The following is an 18,197-nucleotide window of genomic DNA, read 5'->3' as shown; positions in this document are numbered from 1 at the left end:
AGTCCTCCCCCTTGGTGCCTAAGGATTTCCCCACTACAGAATCTCCATCCCAGGATGCATTTTTCTGGCCTTCAGGTATTACTCCCAAGCAGGAGTGATTTCTCCAGTACCCCAACAAGAGATAGGCAGGGGCCCCTATTCCTGTCTATTTCTAATCAAAAAACCTTCAGGGAAGCACAGAATCATTATCAACCTGAAACCCCTAAATCGGGTAATTTCATACAGAAGGTTCAAGATGGAGTCAATCAGGTTAGCAATTTCCCTGATTGGTCAAGACTGGGTGATGGCTACAATAGATTTGAGGGATGCCCATTATGTCCCCATCCATTGAAAATTCAGGAAGTTTCTAAGGTTTGCAATTTCCCAGGGCCATCAGATCACTCAGTTCAACGCCCTACCATTTGGAATCTCAACACCTCATGTGTTCACAAAGATCATGACAGGCAGTGATTTTTCACTCATCTTCAGGGGATTTGCATTCTACCATACCTGGACGACCTGCTCATTGTCGCTCTATTTCCTGTTTAAACTCAATGTAACAAGGACTCTAGAAATACTGGAATCCTTGGGTTGGATTCTGAATCGGGAGAAATCAGGCCTGCTTTCCTCTACAAAAAAAAATTCCTAGGGTCTTACTGAATTCCAAATTAAGGAAGTCCTTCCTGCCCAGAGAGCACCAGCTCTTATCTGGTACAGAGGATGGCTCAATACAGAAGCCTGAAGGCTCCCACTCTACGGAACTCTATTTCCATTCTGGGGTCCCTAACATCTTGCATCCAGATGGTATCATGGGCCCAAGCCCATACAAGAGCCCTTCAGACACATATACTCTCATCCTAGGACAGACAGCAGAACTCCCTATCCAAGAAAGTTTTTTCCCAATCATGTCAGGATATCCCTGGCATGATGGCTGTTACCAGAACCTCCAACAAGGGGTCAGCTGGGATCAGTTCCCTCTAAAGATTCTTACATCAGATGTCAGTTGTAGGGGATGGGGAGCCATAGTGGAGAAATCTAATTTCCAAAGCATATGGTCCCCAGATGTCAGAGCCAACTCATCAAACTTCAGAGAACTGAAGGTGGTGGAAGAGTCCCTGAAAGCAGCATCGACTCTTGTCCAGGGTCACCATGTGTGCATATACTCCGACAACATGACCAGAGTAGCATACCTCTGTCACCAAGGGGGCACGAACTTTGCAAATTTAAAGTCAGACTGCAAGAATTTTCTTCCTGGGCAGAAAGACACCACCTGTCTCACAGCGGTCCATCTAGAGGATCTGCCAATACACAAGCAGACTTTCTCAGCAGGAAGGATGTACATCTGGGGGAAATGCCTAGATCAGGAAGTCTTCCTCTCCCTAGTATCTCGATGGGAGATACTGACGTAGATTTGCCAGCAGCCAGAATGCAAAACTAGAAACATATTATTCACTGAACAGAGCAGACAGTGTGGGGCATGGATGCTTTCGCTCTCCTGGGGGTTCAACCTCACCTATGCCTTCCCTCCAATCCTGATTCTGTCAAACGCTACAGAAAATCCGATCCAAGCGAGTCACTACTATCCTGATCACCCCCATGTGACCGGGAAGAAGCTGGTACACCGCTCTGTTGGACATGGCCCAGGAAGGTCCACTTCTACTACCACAAAACAACCTTCTTCACCAGGGTCCCCTGTTACAACCAAACCTACCCAGGTTGAACCTTGCTGCTTGGCTGAGGCCAAGATGCTAAGAGCAAGAGGCCTTTCCTATGAGGTAATTCAAATTCTCCAGAGAAGCAGGAAACCTGTAACGAACGCCATTTATGGCAAGTCTGGAAGAAATTTTCATCTTGGTGTTCTCCAAACACCCCAGACCCATTCCACCTGAATACTGCTCAAATCTTAGATTTCCTCCAGAAGGGTCTCAATATAGGTCTTGTGCGTAGTATCCTAAAGGTTCAGGTTTCAGCTTAGTTCGTTCTTTGACCAGAACTTGGCCAACCATCATTGGATAAAACGCTTCATGACCTCAGCCAGTAGAATTTGTCTGAGTTCATAGTCGCACTCCCCCTTGGGACCTAAATCTGGCACTTAATAGCTTAACGCAAGATCCATTTGAAGCTTTATCGGGAACTTGTTTAAAGGTTCTTACCCTCAACTTAGTGGCAATTACCTCCACTAGACATATAGGAGAATTACAGGCACTGTCCATGCAGGAGCCTTACCTAAGGATAAGACAGCATAGTCCTCCGTCTAGACCCTACTTTCTTGCCTAAAGTGACTTCATTTTCATAGAGGTCAGGACATAGTGCTGCCCTCATTCTGCCCAAATCCTTCTAACAGTAAGGAAGAGTTCTTCCACATCCTGTATGTCCGAAGAGTGGTTCTTTATTACCTTCAGCAGACAGAGTTGGAGGATTGATCGGAATTTATTTATCCAACACTGAGGAAGGAACAGGGGCAAGAAGGCGGCAAACGCAGTCGCCAATTTGATCAAGTAAGCAATCTCTCGCATACTCATCTCAGAATCTATCTCCTCCTTCATCATTAAAGGCCCACTCTACTCGATCAGTGTCAACATCATGGGCAGAGCGGAGACACCTCTACAGAGCAGAAATGCAGAGCCGCCACCTGGTCTTCAGTCCATACGTTCACTAGGCACTACAGACTACTTTACCAGGGATTTAACATTCGGCAGAGTTCTGCAGGCTGTTGTCCCTCCCTAAGAAATTAAATTGTTGATACTACTCCTATGCTGCTGTTGTGGAAGGTGACTGGAGAAAATAGAATGTCTTACCGGTAATTCAGTTTCTAGGAACCTTCCACGACAGCACTAATTTCCCTCCCTATTGATGATCCTATTGAATTGTTCCTGCACATGAGTGGTAACTATACATGCTACTGTGTCCAGAAAAAACACTGGTGGTTGCAGGAAGGGGAGGGTATTTAACCTCTGCTTCCTGTCCCCCATTAGGGCAGGGAGACCTCCTATGCTGCTGTTGTGGAAGGTTCTTAGAAACTGAATTACCGGTAAGACCAATTGTTTGTTTTTTCGTTTGTTAAAAATCCATGTTCACCTTTGTGGGTATTCTGGATTCCCTTTTATATTTTTTGCAATAGTTTCAGTATTACTCTTAAACAGTTTGTCTTCTCTATGTATCTCAGTACATGGCAGACCAAAATGGACTAGAGTAATACATTGTTAAAACCTTCAGTGAGCTTTTTTCTGTTAACAAGGTCTAACATGGTTTCTCCCCTCCCCCCCCAAACATCTAACCTGAGTTATGACCATTAACTTAAAAATGTTTTTGAAAATAAGTCTTAAGAAGGCTTACCTATTGAAAGCTACCAGAGCTACAGTAAAGACTGGTTTATCACAACCACAGCAATCCCAATAAGTAACCCAGTGCTATCCGCATCTGTCCCCATTTTATATTGCCATCGGTTTGGAAGCCTAAACCTGGTGATTGATTCCCTTTTACTGACTTATTGAAAAAGCACTGCTCCTCCCATCAAAATTTGTATCTTAATATTAGTCATCCTATTCCGGTATATGGCACTGTGCACTTAGTTGCTCATTTTGCCCTTCTACCCAGCTAATTCTCTTTACCATTACATCTGACATCATGTGATTACAAACGGACTAGCTGAATCCTTCTAAGCTCTATGTAGACAGGTCAATTTTCCCTGTCATGAGTCACTGCAAAAGTCCTGGGGAGAGAAGCTAGGTCAGGAGTAGAAGAGGAATGATTTCCGCAGGGACAGGCCACTTAGGCTACCTTCACACTAGCGTTGTTTTCAATACGTTGCAATGCGTCGTTTAGGGGAAAAAACGCATCCTGCAAAGTTGTTTGCAGGATGCGTTTTTGCCCCATAGAGTAACATTACCGACTCATTGCGACGTATTGACACACGTCGCAAACCGTCGTGCGACGGTTGCGCCGTGTTTTGGCGGACCGCCGGGAGCCAAAAACGTTAAATGTAACGTTTTTTGCTGCCGACGGACCGCTTTTTCCGACGGCGCATGCGCAGCCAGAGCTCCGCCCCCACCTCCCCTCACTTCACAATGGGGCAGCAGATGCGCCGGAGAACTGCCTCCGTTGTGCAGCGCATCAAACACTAGCGTCTGAATCTCGGCCCGACGCAATGCGACAGGCTGAATCCGACGCTAGTGTGAAAGTAGCCTTACTGTTTGTATTTAAAGCAAAAGAAAATAATTAACTGAGTAGAAAATCATAATGAACAATTGTAAGTACCCTATTGCAGTATATTAAGAGGATATAAATTGGGTGGAAGTGCTGCCTTATGGGGTTATAGGTCTTAAAGTATTAACTACTCCCATTATTTCTGCCTCTAAAACTTTTTTTATTGACATCAGTCTTATAGATCGGGTTTATGCTCTTAGCCACATTCTATAAAACGGCTCTAACTCTACATGAAATGTAGACAAGACACTGTCCATTACAGGGATTCTGCAACCTTAATACAGTCTTATACTTAAAATCTATAAAATCTTACACAACAGTGGCTGGACCGTACATAAAAGGCAGTGTCCCCCCTTTGTCCTTCTAGATTGTAAGCAGGGTCCTCACTCCTGTGACTGTTGCAATGTATTGCAGTCTGTCCATGTCACTACCTTATTGGAAAGTGCTTTGGAATATGTTGGCACTACATAAAAATTATCATTATCCTGCATTGCAATCTGTGCTTCTCGGTGCACTCCCATACTGCCCATATTGCCGTGGTGGTACTCTTGCCCATTCTTAGTCTATGGGTGCACAGTAATATGTATAGGTCATGTTTTCAGACTGCAGAACTCTCTAATCTTGTTTCCAGGTATTTGCATTTGGGCAGAATTGCAGTAATTGTCTGGGAACTGGTGATAATCAAAGCACAATGACTCCAAGAAGACTTGATATCCTTTGTGGCAAGAAAATAACTGGCATTTGCTATGGCAGCGGCCCCCATGTACTGGTCTGTACTGAAGGTATGTAATGGTCATGTATTACGGTACCTCTCCTGCCTTTCTCCCAACACAATCAGATTTCCAACTGGATATATGCCCACCTTGACTATATAGTCTTGGATGCTGTTTTGTGGATGGATGCTTATCCTGGTCACCAACTGTGTGTGGGGGTGTCACCAACTATGTGCAGGTGTGTGGGGAGTGTCACCAACTATGCCAGTGTCCGTCGCCTCATCCAGTGTTTAACTGGTCACAGCAGAGGTGGGAGGGTAGATGTGGCTGCTGCAGTATGGAGTGATTTTCTTTGCCTGTCCACACTTTAGAATTTCAGGAAGTGGTCGTCCACTTTCAGATTTTAGATGTATTGCCATAATAAGCACAAGTCCTATTGATGTGCATCTTTGGGCTACAAACTCCTTGCGTTGACTGCATGCAGTGAAATGTGGTGTTATGAAAGCTACAGGTCAACTCACTTTTAGGATGAGATGGAAATGCTTGGCCTTCTGGGTGTATGTTGCTATCGTACTATATCCAGGCCCCTAGCAGTATGTCGGCTCTCAAGCACACACCCTGCATTGATAACAAGAACTGACTCTGCCCCAGCCTACACAGCTAAGGAAGCTGCATGCATCATACATCTACCTGTTTTGTGACTAAAATCTTGGAACATTTAGGGTAAGTTCACACAGGGTGTATTTGTTGTGCTTTTTTTTTTCTGCAGCAAAACCTGATCTTGGCAGAAAAGAAGCTGCGTAAAAAATGCAGGCTTAGGTGCGTTTTTTTTTTTCTTTGTCCATGCTAATGTCCTTGGATTTTCAGCAGCAAATGATACCTTCATTTTTGCTGCTTTTTTTTTCAACACGCATTCAAGTCAATGAGTGAAAAAATGCAGAAAGTGACATGCTCTATGTCCAAAAAACACTGCAAAGCCCAATACTGATCAAACAGTGTGAGATTTCTGAAATCTCATAGGCTTTGCTGGTATTGTAAAAAGCAGCAAAAACACCCTGTGAACTTACCCTTAGTATGAATATACAAAAAGTACAACACCACGAATATTGAAAACTTTTTAATAAAATGTATAGAACTGGGCAATCGCTGCAATATTCACACCCCAAAATTACAGCAGTTCCACCTTTCAATCTTCACAACACAGGCGAGCCCCCAAGTAGTCACAGCTCCTAACTGTTTGCAGCACAAACTGGTGTCTTGATTTATGAAACTTAATTATTATTTATTTATATAGCACCATTAATTCCATGGTGCTGTACATGAGAGAGGTTGCATACAGGGTTATAGATATCGTTTACAGTAAACAGGTTTACAATGACAGACTGGCACAGAGGGGAGAGGACCCTGTCCTTGCGGACTTACATTCTATGGGATAGTGGGGAAGAGACAGAAGGTGAGGCGGCGGCGGCTCTGGCGGAGGTGGTTATTAACCTTTATGCAGGATTATATGGGGCATATTATAATATGGAGCATCTTATGGGGCCCGTCATGAACTGTATGGAGCATTATATGGGGCTCCTGATTCAATATGGATATTCAAAAACACTCAACATACTGATGTCTCAATTAATTTTACTTTTATTGGTATCTATTTTTACTTTTGACATTTACCAGTAGCTGCTGCATTTCCACACCCTAGGCTTATACTCGAGTCATTAAGTTTTCCCAGTTTTTTTGTGGCACACACTAGAGGACTTGCCACCAGTCCATCTCCCCCTCAGTTCTTCTAACTTCCACAGTGATCGTGATATCACCAAAGGTCCTGAAGCAGCCTCCACATCGGAAGCTACGACGGTAATAACATTATCAGTGTAGCTCCTGCTGTAGACACTGGGGAGTGGGAGCCCGGGGCAATTACCCACTTTGCATTTGTATGCCTAAGGGGTGTATGTGTATACTTCTTAATATACTGACATATGCATCTGATGTATGGCTAAATGTGATATAAATAGAGCTTTAATTCACCCTGTTATAAATGTAACAGGCTCACAATCTAGCAAATCTGGAGCATGCAAATCAGGTTACAATATATTCCGCATTTACTGTTTGCACAATCTTAGGGTGGATTTATAAGGGGCAGATATTGCAGAAATCCATGTGCTTGCAGCCAACACAACTCCATTCAGTAGAGTGAAACTGTAGAAACTTTTGTAAATGCCATTCACAATAGGACAGTCACAGAAATTTCTGCAGCAAAAACTGCAACATGTGAATACACCCTTGTCTGTTTATACTATAAAAACTTACGGCTGGCCAGACGAGGACGGAAGTGCTCTTGCCTTTGTCTTTCTGGTTCATTGTCCTGGTCTGTGCAGCTGTTAGTAATTCTACCCTTTTTATTTTGTTTTCTAGATGGGGAGCTTTATGCTTGGGGGCACAATGGGTACAACCAGCTTGGGAATGGTAACACTGTCCAGGGTATCGTTCCTGTTCAGATCTGCGTTGATGTGCTGCCAAAGAGAGTGGTGCAAGTGGCGTGTGGCTCCCATCACTCGATGGTTTTAACTTCTAATGGAGAGGTAATGTTTCATGGAGAAGCCCAGGCTCAAAGACTTCTAAACAAATTGCCTAACCTTGCTGAGCAGAATCCACACATTCAGTTTAAATGTCTTAGTGATTTAGTGATCTGAAGACTTGTTAGTTTCTTTCACGTGTGGTGTTTGGATGTTCTTGCAAGTTTGCCAGACAAGGTAGCGTAGGGTCTCAAATGGAGAACTGCAGAGTTTTATATTTTATCTTCTAAAATTTTAAAAAAATTGATGCAATGCATAGGTGAGCGTTCACACTGGCCATTTAACAAGCTGAACTGAAGATGAAAACAAAACGAGGAAATGCCCTGTAATGAGTAACTAAATGGTGCATGAGAACTTGGTAATATTATATTGATAAAGTTGTAAGGTGTACCCAAGGTGTATTTCTCATTAGTCAGTAAACCAAGAAATGGATAAGGGCAGTGCAGGACCTGGGTGCCGACTGTTCAGAAACCTTCTGTTAAAGGCCCCTTCACATTAAGCGACGCTGCAGCGATACCGACAACGATCCGGATCGCTGCAGCGTCGCTGGAGAGCTGTCACACAGACCGCTCTCCAGCGACCAACGATGCCGGTAACCAGGGTAAATATCAGGTAACTAAGCGCAGGGCCGCGCTTAGTAACCTGATGTTTACCCTGGTTACCATGCTAAAAGTAAAAAAAAAAAACACTAGATACTTACCTACTGCTGTCTGTCCACCAGCGCTGCGCTCTGCTTCTCTGCTCTCCTCCTGTACTGGCTGTGAGCCGGAAAGCTCTGCTTTCCGGCTCACAGCCAGTACAGGAGGAGTGCAGAGCACAGCACTGGAGGACAGACAGCGTTAGGTAAGTGTTTTTTTTTTTTTTTTTTTTTTACTTTTAGCATGGTATCCAGGGTAAACATCGGGTTACTAAGCGCAGACCTGCGCTTAGTTACCCGATGTTTACCCTGGTTACCAGTGAAGACATCGCTGGATCGGTGTCACACACGCCGATCCAGCGATGTCAGCAGGAGTCCAGCGACGAAATAAAGTTCTGGACTTTATTCAGCGACCAACGATCTCCCAGCAGGGGCCTGATCGTTGGTCGCTGTCACACATAACGATTTCATTAACGATATCGTTGCTACGTCACAAATAGCAACGATATCGTTAACAATATCGTTATGTGTGAAGGTACCTTAACACTAGGCAGTGGCCATCCCTTTAATCAGCTTTTCTTGTCTTCTCTGTGGCTGACGGTGTTACTTGAGCTTTAATGCAATTGTGCTAGATTTACTAACAATGTCTAAGGGTACCGTCACACAGTGCAATTTTGATTGCTAAGACTGCACGATTCGTGACGTTCGAGCGATATAGTTACGATCTCGCAGTGTCTGACACGCTCCTGCGATCAGGGACCCCGCTGAGAATCGTACGTCGTAGCAGATCGTTTGAAACTTTCTTTTGTTGTCAAGTGTCCCGCTGTGGCGGCATGATCGCATGGTGTAACAAAGGTGTGCACGATATTGTATACGATGTGCACATAGTAACCAACAGCTTCTACATCGCACATATGTCATGAAATTATCGCTCCAGCGTCGTACATTGCAAAGTGTGACAGCAGTCTACGACGCTGGAGTGATATTGTTACGATGCTGAAGCGTCACGGATCGTGCCGTCGTAGCGATCAAAATGCCACTGTGTGACGGTACCCTAACTTAGGCTGGTTTCATATTTGCGGTCGAGAGGGCTGTGTGACGGCGTACTTCCTCCCTATTTCCTCTTTGACGCTCCACCTACTTCTGTATGAGTCCTGGGTTGCCCTCCGTACTCATATTTAACATTGGGTACGCAGGGTCGTGCGTTGTATGCGGATGCGTCCGCATGCGGCGAAATTTTGCATTTCTGTGCAGTCACCGCACATCAAATCGCCACATGCGGACACATCCGCATACAATGCACGACGTACGCTGTCACCCACAGCCCTCCCAACCGCAAATGTGAAACCAGCCTTAAACTGTGCAAATTTACCCTAGACAGCCTTGAAATGCACCAGGCAGATTATGGGCACAGATTAGGATCTGTCCCCAATTGTGCAGTCTTTTGAGGAGGATCTTTCTATTGTAAAATTATTTTTCACCACCTAGGTGTTTGCCTGGGGATACAATAACTGTGGACAAATTGGTTCTGGCACCACAGCAAACCAGCCAACTCCACGCCGTGTGTGTGCCCAGCTACAAAGCAAGGTGGTCATTGCCGTTGCAGCTGGACCAACGTGCTCTATGGCCATAACTGACAATGGACAGGTGAGGCCCAACATGGCGGTAGCTCGCTCTGATATTGATCCAAATCTAAAGTCTGGATTTTCTATATGGCTATTTTTTTTTATTTACTTTTTTTATTGAAATCTTCCCCAGGAGAAGGTTATAAACATATAACAATGCAATGTAAAGTCAGAATAATCCATAGTCACCATCCACAGTGACACAAATGAGATCACACTTTCAATAATAAAACAGATAAATAAAACACTAGAACATAGCATTAACATAATGTACACTACAAGCCATTGCACCTTTAAAAAACAGTTTATAGTAAGCACACCTCCTAAAACCCACATTATCACTTTCATGCCCAGGAAGGGATATACATCAGGGGTTGTATCGTAAGATCAATGAGACCATGGAATTAGTAGCTAAATGTGTTAAGGGCAAGTCACGCCACCTTTCCCAAATCTTATGGAACTTCTGGGGACATCCTCCACTTCTATATAGTATGTTCTCATATGGAATTATCAATCACTAATTTTTTTTCCATTGATTAATCAAAGGGGACTTCTCCCCCCATCCCCCTCAATGCTATTGCTTTCCTAGCCATAAATCTTCCCGAGGAAATATTCTCATAATAGACCCACCTCTCTTCATCCACAACTCCCAGAATACACAACTCTGGACTACATTCAATTGGTATCCCAATTATCTGTTCTAATGTATTTATTACATCACGCCAATATCGTCGGGTTATTCTGCAATTCCAAATGAGGTGCCAGAAATCCGCCCTGATTCTCCACATCTGTGACATTCACCAGTTGCCAGTCTACCAAATGTATGCAATTTACTTGCGGTCAGATAGGATTGGTGAAGTGTATACAATTGGATTAGCTTATTTGCAGCTAGCGACACCATTGTATGTGCTTCTAGGGCGTCATTCCACTGGTCATCAGCAATAGAGGGGATTAAGTGCCGCCATTTACCTTCTACAGCGAGCTGAGTGGGTGCAATTCTGGAATTTAGCAAAAAGGTATATAGGAGGACATCACACCTATGGGTCTTTGCGTTGATAGTACTCCTATCAATGGATATCTAGATATTCGCATCCTAGGAAATGGGAACTGATACGTTATGGCTTGCCTCAATTGCAGATATCTATAAATCTCCCTGTGATCTCACAGTACATGAATTTCTTCAAATGATAAAGTTTCATGTTCAAAAATCTGAGTGTCATTACTCCATTTTGTTTCCAGACACCTGGATCTTACAAACCTTGGAGGTGGGAGAACTCAAAATTATCCCATATCGGAGTTTCCCCTATGTCTATCTTTAATGTGGGAATGTGCACTAGTTATTGACTTAAATATCCGTTTCGGACCAATGCTTCTCAAACTGAAAGGGGATCAATCAAAATATTTAAATATAAACTGCAAATATTAAATAAATCTTAAATCAAATGAGGCTGGTGTGATTTAAGTCCTTGTCAGAGGCCGTTTCTGAAATTTATCATTTTGGGTGTTTCGGCTACAGTAAGAGCCCCTGAGTCCAAGCATGTTAGTCTGCCAAGCCTGACTACTGCAGCTTGTGCTGAGCAGGGAGGAGGGACACTGATAATGTTATAATGGTGGCAAAATCTAAACCACATCTCCGCCCTCCTCAAAGTCACCAGCCTCATTAGACCTAAAGTCTAACAATGTATGCAGTTTGTATTGTGAAATCAGGTGTCAGATACCTGTGCAGTGATGCACGGCATGGACCTTTTTCATATTGTATTCTCTTGAGTTTATCAACGTAAATGGCTTTTTATACTAATTTTAATTAACCTGTTAAAATGATGAAGGCAACTTATTCCCTCTCCCCCTTCCCGTTTATGTTGCTCTCATATGGTAGCAAAGACCTGTTGACAGATTCCCTTAACATTTTCCTGTTACTTTTTTTTTTTTTTTTTAAGAAATGCTTTTATCTTCCTATGTTTGGATCTTTAGATACTCTTCTCAAAAACTTGCCATGGGTTGCACTTTAACCAGAACATCTAAGCACCATATTTTTACAGCACTTGGTTTTAGGCTTTAGCGTTGTTTCCGTGTAGGGCGAGGTTCACATTTTGTTATGTGAACCCATTTAACGGACTACGTTACACCGCAGCATAACGCGGTGTAATGTAGTCCGTTTACGCCGCCATTGATTGTAATGGTGTTATGGCTGGCAATCAGGCAACACAGCGTGCAGTAATCAGCGCACATACAGAGATCTGGCAATAACCAAAAACAATAGGACGAGCTCTGAGACGTGGAATCTCTGTAGACTGCAGTACCTGATCTATCCTCACACAACTATAAGCAGCAGTGGATTGCGCCTATAACTACCTATGCAACTCGGCACTGCCTGAGGAGCTGACTAGCCTGAAGATAGAAATACAAGCCTGACCTACCTCAGAGAAATACCCCAAAGGAATAGGCAGCCCCCCACATATAATGACTGTTAGCAAGATGAAAAGACAAACGTAGGAATGAAATAGATTCAGCAAAGTGAGGCCCGATATTCTAGACAGAGCGAGGATAGCAAAGAGAACTATGCAGTCTACAAAAAACCCTAAAACGAAAACCACGCAAAGGGGCAAAAAGACCCACCGTGCCGAACTAACAGCACGGCGGTGCACCCCTTTGCTTCTCAGAGCTTCCAGCAAAAGTTAATAGCAAGCTGGACAGAAAAAACAGAAAACAAACTAGAAGCACTTATCTAGCAGAGCAGCAGGCCCAAGGAAAGATGCAGTAGCTCAGATCCAACACTGGAACATTGACAAGGAGCAAGGAAGACAGACTCAGGTGGAGCTAAATAGCAAGGCAGCCAACGAGCTCACCAAAACACCTGAGGGAGGAAGCCCAGAGACTGCAATACCACTTGTGACCACAGAAGTGAACTCAGCCACAGAATTCACAACAAATGGTGAACGCATCGCTAGCGCACACCCACATTGGGCGTGCGCTAGCGATGTGCTGTCATTTGAGTGACTGACCATGAACGCTGCTTGCAGCGTTCGCGGTCTGTTCCTCGCTAGCACAGATCGGGGATCTGCGCTAGCGGGATCGGCAGACGCGATCCCTTTTGGGACATTGCATTAGCGCAGTCCGTAGCGCTATGCGCTAAACGGACTGCCCTAACGCAATGTGACCCTAGCCCAAGTTTGCAGATCAGGAGCAATAGGCGTAGGTTCTCACACCGGCTTTCGGATACATCCAGGGACCCTGGGGAGAAGACAGAAGCTTTTTATTATCGCATTTGTCTTCACTTCTGCTGGCTACATAGCGCTCAAATATTGTGCAGCGAACAGAAGCATCAGCATGGCTGATACTTGTCTGACCTTGGCAATGGCTGGGTCTCTGCTGGAATAGCAGCTGCTGGGTCTTGGCAGACTCGTGTCATCTTTGCAAGTGATGAATGGCTTGGCAAAAGACCATTTTTCTTTGTAACGGGTAAACATTTTCTTCATTATTTATTTATTTTTTCTTGGGGGTCAAATTGTTAAATTTTTGCAGGATTTCCTTGTTTTTTGTGATTAAAACAGTCCCCACAAACATAAAATAATTTTTTTGCATAAACATTTAATTACACACTTTGATGAACACCACTCTCTGATCATGTGACTGTAAAGGGATTCGGTCATCCACTCTCCTATAACAATAGGCTGGCCATGACCTAAGCGCACCCCCACGGCCAGGTCTCACATCCACACCGCACTACTTGCTGCCTCCAAATACTGTCTTACGAGGCCAGGGACACCTGCATGTGAGGGAGGTCCCTCAAAAGGATTGGTGACCTTGTGGGGCCAATTCTGCAAAGTTTTCATGTTAAAAAAAACAAAACCAACTGGTCAAATGACCATTATGGTGGACAGTGTGTAAAATAAGAAAATTAACAAGCAAGTCTGAATTGCCATTTATAGGCATGCACTGTCAAATTTTATATAGTAAACTTTATTTTTTAATATTTTTCCATATAAGAATATTTTGGCGATCCTTTGTGTTCATGGGAAATAAAATAAATGTGAAAAATAAACTTACTATTTATCATTACATTTTCCCCCTGATCTCAGCAAAAAGTCCTATAAATTCAGGCCCATGAATCGTGTAACAGCCAAAAATTGCTTTAATATCCAAACGAGAATTTGAAAACCATTAAATGTGCAGATAACCTGAGAATGGCCCGATCTTTAACTGGTTAATCACTCAGGGTGGTCTTGGAGGTTAGGGACACCCCGGCATAGTGTTCCTCCTCTGCTCAAACCTCAGTGCCAACCCCAATTACACTGTATAAAGCCTTGTGGAACTTTGTCCAGCAACCACTCTCAAGTGACTTGTCCGAGGTGCTTTCCACTTCTGCTATTTTAGCAGTATGGGGCAAAATAAAATTGGCACCAATTTCTTCCCACATGTCAAAACTTAAATGGAATAAATGGGAAAACTTTTTTTTTACTTAGGTGATCATTGAAAAGCTTAATGTAAAAAATGTAAAATGCAGAGAATAAAGTAGAGGGCTGGTTTGCCTCTGAAGGTGCATCCTATATCTAGAGGAAAGAGGGTTAATCATATGTAAGGGACACAAGGATCTGTCTGTAAATATTACTTGTAATGTCTTTGTAAGTGTCCATGTTGTGCATTTCCCTGGCATGTAAATGTACTGTTCTATAGATGGGGAAAGCGTAATTCCCTAGTTTGTCCACTAGGTGTGGTTAGTTTCAGCAAGTAGATGGCTAATGTGGGAGGAGCTAGTGACAGGGTTCAGAACAGCTGAGAATTTTAGGGTATGTGCACACGCTGCGGATCCAGTGTTTCTGCAGCTGCGGGTCCACAGCAGTTTCCCATGAGTTTACAGTTCAATGTAAACCTATGGGAAACCAAAAACACTGTGCACATGCTGCAGAAAAAAACTCGTGGAAACGCAGCGGTTTACATTCTGCAGCATATCACTTTCTGCGGATTCCACAGCGGTTTTACAGCTGCCCCTATGGAAAACCAGTTGTAAAACCGCAATAAATCTGCTGTGGAAAAATCCGCAGTGGCCAAGAATACATGTGCACATACCCTTAAAGGGAACCTGTCACCCCGTTTTTTGAGATATAAATACTGTTAAATAGGGCCTGCGCTGTGCGTTACTATAGTGTATTTTGTGTACCCTGATTCCCCACCTACGCTGCGCAATACATTACCAAAGTCGCTGTTTTCGCCTGTCAATCGGTCAGGTCGGGTGGGCGTGTTCACAGCGCTGTTTCTTCCTCAGCTTTACGTTGGTGGCGTAGTGGTGTCCGCACGTTGAGGTGACTAATCCACTGTGGGCACGTGAACAAGGAGCGCGCGATCTGCGCTATCACCCCCTGTCATCGGTGGGGGCGGCCATCTTCCTGGGGCCGCGCATGCGCAGATGTAGTGCTCTGCTGCACGGGGCTTCAGGAAAATGGCCGCGGGATGCCGCGCGTGCGCACAAGAGATCGCGGTGGCCATTTTCCCAAAGCCGAGATGCAAACTCGGCTTTGGGAAAATGGCCGCCGCGATCTCTTGTGCGCACGCGCGGCATCCCGCGGCCATTTTCCTGAAGCCCCGTGCAGCAGAGCACTACATCTGCGCACGCGCGGCCCCAGGAAGATGGCCGCCCCCACCGATGACAGGGTGATAGCGCAGATCGCGCGCTCCTTGTTCACGTGCCCACAGCGGATTAGTCACCTCAACGTGCGGACACCACTACGCCACCAACGTAAAGCTGAGGAAGAAACAGCGCTGTGAACACGCCCACCCGACCTGACCGATTGACAGGCGAAAACAGCGATTTTGGTAATGTATTGCGCAGCGTAAGTGGGGAATCAGGGTACACTACATACAATATAGTAACGCACAGCGCAGGCCCTATTTAACAGTATATCTCAATCTCAAAAAACGGGGTGACAGGTTCCCTTTAATCAGTTGGGTGGGAGCACCTGGTCAGGGCAGTCAGCTCTGCAGAAGTCCAAGGTCCAGTCAGGCAGCATCAGGGCCAGGAAGGCCATGAGAGAAGGGCCCTGTAATGTTTAAGGACAAACCCAGCTATCCAGGGTCAGTGGGGAAGATTGTAGCAGTGACAGCAGCAACAGCAGTGACAACTAGAGTTGAGAGACTTTTTTTACTTTTTTTTTTTTTTAGAGTCAGGTTTCGGGAAACCCGACTGTCTAAAGTTGGGTGAAATCGGCCAATTATTGCGAAAAGTCGGGGGCCGACCAAAAAACAAAACCCAACGCAAGTCAATGGGGAATAAAAATCGGCAGTGAGTGGAGGACAGGTAAACACCTACAGTGTCCATTTTAATGCCAAAAACCTAAATTCTTATTAAGCTTGTCAATCTTAATTTACTTTATAATAGTTAGGTATTGAAAACTGGGGGTCATTTGGCTAAAGTTGTGGGGGGGGTAGGGCTGGCTCAAGATTTTCATGGGCCAAGGAAACGCAGAATACGTCACGGCGGTGGAGCAGGGAGAGGTAAGTATTTCAACTTTGCAAGTGCTGTGATCCTGATAAAGCAGGAGGGCCCACTCGTTGGCACTGGCACAGGGCCCCTCATAGTACGGTGGTGTTTGACGGCGGGTGGCGCCTCCCACTGGCAGAGACACTTTTGCATACTATGAGGGGCCCTGTGCCAGTGACTTCGCCAACGAGTATTCCCCCCCCCCCACTTGAAGAGGGAACCTGCACCTTCATCTGCACCTTCCTTTGTCCCCGTGTAAGGTGGTATAGTATGCGGGAAGGGGAACCTGACTTTCAGTAGGGTCAGATTCTGGCTGTGTAGAGTGCAAGGGGAATGTAGTGGTCTGGGTCAATGTACCTGCAGACTCATCTATCACTGGCTGGGCAATGGGCAGGATGAGGAGGAAACACAGATATAGGCCCAAATAAGAAAGTGGGCTAAATGCACTTCAAAATTGGTAACAGGACTAAACTGGCGGCATAGCTAGGTACAGGGGTGGGCTCCTCTGCTGAGTAGCAGACAGTGGTAGTAGGCGCAAAGTATTAACTGGTCTAAATGGAGGCCAGGGCCCCTGTATATTTCTACTATCTATAATTGCAACAAGTTTGTATTGGTAGTGCCATTGAAGGATTTAATATCAGACTAGTGGTGGAGCAGGGAGAGGTAAGTATTGCAAGTGGTAGAGCACTGTTCGAGCTGGGGGGGGGGGGGGTGGAACACTCTCATGGGCGGCAGTACTGGCACAGGGCCCCTCATATTACGACGGTGTCTGACGTTGGTTGTGCACCACCACCGTCAGATACACTTCATTGTACTATGAGGGACCCTGTGCCAGTGCCATTTCCCAAGAGTGGCCCACCTACCTGTCCAGGCAAACAGCACTCGCACGGGTGCTTGCGCCAGGTGGTGACCATGGCCCTGTGGGGGGGAGTCAGCCCATTTAGGGAGGTATAAAAACGAGCCAAAACTCAGGCCCTGTGCATATAACAACGCGATCTAAGTGGCAGAAAGTGGCTGGCTGATATACGACAAACAGGACAGAAGTATATCCACTTTGTGAGAATTAGAATCTCCCTTTTTTTTTTTTTTTTTTTGTCCATGCCACTGTTGTGCCAAAATTTGCTGTCAGATACATCAACACTAAATTTTTGTCTTTTTCTTTTATTCGCTCCCCTTCTCTCAGGTTTACGGCTGGGGTTACAATGGTACTGGTCAGCTTGGAGTTGGAGGTACTGGAAACCAGCTAATTCCCTGTAAAGTGGTGTTTGTCCAGCAAGTGTGTATAGTGCAGGTGAGAAATTCTTATTAAATTGCTCTTGGGTCACTGTAATTTTACCCACTTATGATGAGACAACCCTTTAGCTTCCAACCAGTATACCCCTTTATCACCCATTCATGGATTTTATTGATAAAATTGTGGGGGTTGACAACAGCTGGGACCTTTACACCAATCACCAGAGCAGGGCACTTTCATAAAGGTACCGTCACACAACGATATCGTTGCAACGTCACGCTTTTGGTGACATAGCAACGATCCCGCTAACTATCTCGTTGTGTGACAGCGACCAACGATCAGGCCCTTGCTGGGAGACCGTTGGTCGTTGGGGAATGATCAGGACCATTTTTTTGGTCGCTGATCACCCGCTGTCATCGCTGGATCGGCGTTTGTGACGCCGATCCAGCGATGTGTTCACTTGTAACCAGGGTAAATATCGGGTTACTAAGTGCAGAGCCGCACTTAGTAACCCGATATTTACCCTGGTTACCATTGTAAAAGTAAAAAAAACACTACATACTCACATTCTGATGTCTGTCACGTCCCCCGCCGGCGTCCACAGGGTTAAAACTGCTTTCGGCAAGAGCGCTGCTAATGCACGCGCTCTGGCCGAGAGCTTCCCTGCACTGACTGTCAGCGCTGGCCGTAAAGCAGAGCACACGCTGTTACTGCCTACGCGCACAGTCAGTGCAGGGAAGCTCTCGGCCAGAGCG

General features: G+C 45.1%; 1 protein-coding gene across 2 annotated transcripts in view; it reads left to right on the top strand.

Annotated features, from left to right (window-relative positions):
- Nucleotides 1–18,197, top strand: part of RCBTB1 (RCC1 and BTB domain containing protein 1) — a 49,012-nt gene that overhangs the window by 12,701 nt on the left and 18,114 nt on the right. The window contains exons 3-6 of one of the 2 annotated variants that reach the window (XM_069758863.1): nt 4,817–4,967; nt 7,311–7,477; nt 9,597–9,755; nt 17,392–17,499. In XM_069758863.1, coding sequence (XP_069614964.1) covers nt 4,817–4,967; nt 7,311–7,477; nt 9,597–9,755; nt 17,392–17,499 — 585 coding nt within the window. The remainder of the gene's footprint in view (nt 1–4,816; nt 4,968–7,310; nt 7,478–9,596; nt 9,756–17,391; nt 17,500–18,197) is intronic. The other variant, XM_069758864.1, reaches the window with a different exon arrangement.

This window comes from Ranitomeya imitator, chromosome 3 (genome assembly GCF_032444005.1).
Source record: "Ranitomeya imitator isolate aRanImi1 chromosome 3, aRanImi1.pri, whole genome shotgun sequence".
Taxonomy (NCBI): Eukaryota; Metazoa; Chordata; class Amphibia; order Anura; family Dendrobatidae; genus Ranitomeya; species Ranitomeya imitator.
This window is presented reverse-complemented; position numbering and strand designations above follow the sequence as displayed.